This window comes from Sinocyclocheilus rhinocerous, unplaced genomic scaffold, assembly GCF_001515625.1.
Source record: "Sinocyclocheilus rhinocerous isolate Xijiao unplaced genomic scaffold, SAMN03320098_v1.1 scaffold70, whole genome shotgun sequence".
NCBI classification, from domain to species: domain Eukaryota; kingdom Metazoa; phylum Chordata; class Actinopteri; order Cypriniformes; family Cyprinidae; genus Sinocyclocheilus; species Sinocyclocheilus rhinocerous.
In genome coordinates, this window is record NW_015624555.1 from 947,561 (window position 1) to 951,354 (window position 3,794).

The following is a 3,794-nucleotide window of genomic DNA, read 5'->3' on the forward strand; positions in this document are numbered from 1 at the left end:
TATAGGCTAACAATAGCCTAACAATCTTATTGTCAGGTTTATGTTCTGTTATGTGGATCATTATTTTGTCATTCTCTTCGGTTTACTTCACTTCCCGTTTCAACGCTATTTGGTTTCGGTTTCATTGGTTTCTAAATATGACCTCGTTAGTCATATCGTAACTAGATTATATATATATATATATATATATGTGTGTGTGTGTGTGTATGGCGATAATACCGCATACCGCGCTATTGAGCCACTCAAAATTACCGCAAGGGAAATTCCCTCACCACGACAGCCCTCCAGCCTATTTCTTACACAAACTCATCGATTTGCTTCAGAAGGCCTTTATTCACCCCCCCCGGAGCCGTGTGGGACACTTTTTATTATGGATGGATGTGCTTTATTTGATGTCTTTTGGACTATTGGAAAATAACACCCATTCACTGCCATTATAAAGCTTGGAAGAGCGAGGATATTTTTTATATAACTCCGATTGGATTCGTCTGAAAGAAGAAAGTCATACACACCACGGCTGGCTTGAGGGTGAGTAAATCATGGGGTAATTTTCATTTTTGGGTGAACTATCCCTTTAAGGATAAAGTCTATATCATTAGTGCGATACAGTGTGTTTTTCATTCATCATCCTAAAGAAGAACACTACATAAGAAGGCCGATTGGAGTCGCCAGAAGGACACAAAAACAAACTGTCACCAACACACAGTGTTCCCGCTCAGCTGTTTAATGTCCCACAGTTCCTTTAGTGCTCCAAGACAAGCACCAGTGTGTGTGTGTGTGTGTGTGTGTGTGCATACTGAGCCTACAACACTCTTTTATACACACAAAGAAGAGGAGAACAGTGTGGCCACACCAAGTTAAACATTACTGACAGATACAGACAGAATAACTCATATATTGGGAGGTTAGAATGGAAGATCTTTTTCTCTCAACAGGATTTCCTAACACAGAGGGTCACACGCAGACATGCCTCAAGCAACTGATTTTAGTGCTGTTTGCCAAGACAAGTATCACTAATACTATTGCTAAGGTTAAAGATTTTAACAAACACCTAAGCCTACAAATTACACTTCGCTATGAAATTAATATTAAGTTTCACTGAGTAACTCTTCCAGGCCTGCTGAATGACAACTCAAATCATGCAACTTGTGCTATTAAAGTGACTGGACTTAAGGTTTCCTCTGATGGATCATAAAACATAAAAAAAAGTCTAAAAGATTTATATTAAAAGAGGGGCCCCAAGTCATATTTAGGGATCTGAACCAGGGTTATTTTGCTTTTAATTTTTTTTATGCATTTTAATTCCTATTTTATATTTAAATGTGGTCTAGTTTTCATTAGTTTTCACTCTATTATTATTGAACATTTTTTAAATCCAGTTTTTGTTTACAATCATAACACAGATCAGAATATCATAGTGACTGAAGTATGGGCTCTTTTGTCTTGAATCAGTAAGTAACCCTGCCAGAACACCCTAGCAACCCCATAGCAACCACCCAGAACACCTTAGATACAACATAGCAGCATGATAAAAACACTTAGAACACCCTAGCAACCACCCACCTCAGCGCTGTGTTGCTGAATTTTGCTCGGGCAAACACCAGAAAGTGTAAAATCTTATTTCTGTTATTATTGTAACTCAATAAATAAACTTTTAAAGATTAAACCAACAGGAGTCTAAAAAAAACTGAGTGAGATTTTCTGTATGCAAAACAGCACGGAAACACAACTATGACTAATGTAAATAAGGTTCGGCCATTAACACACGCACACAAGTTCCTCTTGCCTGCTAGACAGCTTCAGGTAACAAAGTCAACAAAGGAAATATCTGACTGAGGCAGAGTCGCCACAGAAACAAATCCTCACCTCTGACCCTGCCCATAAGATATGACAACCTCTCCAAAACATCCAAATAAACTAGCCCTACCAATCCCTGCCAACAGTACTCTGGTATCATATCATACACTGTAGAGTACTGTCAGCAGGTGATAATACCATATAGTATTTTGATATACCATATTCATGTATTACATAATTTAGTGCACACGTAATAATAATGTCTAACATTAGACTCAATGTGCAAGTTAAAAAACAGTACCACAGTAAATATATTTTATTTTTTTTAATAAAAAAAAAAACATGGCAGTACTATGATACATGCCCAAATGCAATGGTAGTAGTGTTATGTGCCTGAAAAAAGCGGTACATATCAAAAACCATGATACATGCCCAAAAATGTGGTTTTATTGGGTTATAAGTCTGAAAATATGGTGTATAATCAAAAAACATGGTATTACCATGATATATGCCCACAAATGTGGTAGTATTGGGTTTTATGTCTAAAAAACATGGTATATATCAAAACCTTGGTAGTACCATGATACTTGCCCCAAAAATTTGGTAGTATTGGATTATGTCTGAAAATCATAATACATAAAAACATGGTACCAACATGATACATGCCCAAAAACCAGGGTAGTATTGGGTTATATGTCTGAAAAAACATGGTAGTACCATGATCCATGCCCCAAAATTTGGTAATATTGGGATATAAGTCTGAAAAACATGGCAGATATAAATAAACATGGTAATACCATCATGATATATGTCCAGAAACCATGGTAGTTTCGCCTAGTACATATACATAAAACATGGTAACATATCTGAAAAATATGGTATACAGTATATCAAAAACATAGAACCATAGTAGTACCATGGTACATTATACAATACATATAAACATAATAGTACTGGATTGTATGTCTGAAAAACATGGTACACATAAAAGTAGTACTATGGTAGTACTATGATACATAAAAACATGGAATATTTGCCTGAACATCATGGTGACTGTCCAAAAAGCAGAAAACGGGTCAAAACAAAACTATGGTCGTAATATGTTTTTTTTTTTTTTTGTTAGTGTGGCAACAGAATGGATGGCAAACTCTGTCTATTGTTTTTTTTTTTCTTCAATAAGCATTTTAAGATCATCCTCATCTGTCTCCCCTCCCCCATCTGTCCAGAGGCCCGTGACCCCTCCATGAGTCAGGTGACCACATCAGCTGTCCAACACTGTCTGCTCTCCTCTATTCACTCCTTACACCATCTCTGATATGACTTTTGCTGCCTCGAGTGAGCACTTGTTGGATATTCATCCACAAACTCAATTTCAGACGCTTTTGTATTATCTCTCTTGGTGGAACAGCCACAAATGTACAAAAGTTACAAAATGTTCCTTATTCATACTATAATCATTGTCTAACAGCACTGAACTGACAAGGAGGTTTGAGACGAGCTCCATTACGTAATGTCATTCCCATACACTTGGAGAGCAGTTTGAACATGCGCTCACTTCACTAAACAAGAAGAATACGCAGACGCTTACCGCCTTTAGTTGCTCCAGTCGGTCCTTCATCTTTCAATCTATTGGTTAACACTATCTTAAAAATAAAACAAGTAAATAATAAATAGGAGAAAGTCAAATGAGACGGTAAAGTGCGCGGTCAGAGTAGCGACAGCCGGGCTGCTGAGCGGATCGTTGGCTCCTGAACTCCGCGTATTCCTGCTCCGGTGAGTCGTGTTATTCCACCGAAGGTCCATGCAATATGGCTGCTCTTCTCCAAACCAGGAGTTTTTCCCTCTAAATCTATCCACTCGGAGGATTAAAACAACAGTTGCGTTCAATCTGCTTAATCTGTCTTCCTCCCTCTCCCTCTCTTTTCTCGTTATAATCGCTCTGAAAGAGCTGCTCTCTCTCTCTCTCTCTCTCTCTCTCTCTCTCTCTCTCTCTCTCT

The 3,794-nt window shown here is 37.9% G+C and overlaps 1 protein-coding gene across 9 annotated transcripts in view; it reads right to left on the minus strand.

Moving 5' to 3' along the window:
* Positions 1-3,739, minus strand: part of LOC107742550 (syntaxin-3-like) — a 28,117-nt gene extending 24,378 nt beyond the window's left edge. For all 9 annotated transcript variants that reach the window (XM_016555599.1, XM_016555582.1, XM_016555607.1 and 6 more), the window contains exon 1: positions 3,386-3,739. In XM_016555599.1, the coding sequence (XP_016411085.1) occupies positions 3,386-3,415 (30 nt within the window). In that variant the 5' untranslated portion in view covers positions 3,416-3,739. The remainder of the gene's footprint in view (positions 1-3,385) is intronic.
* Positions 3,740-3,794: the final 55 nt, after the last annotated feature.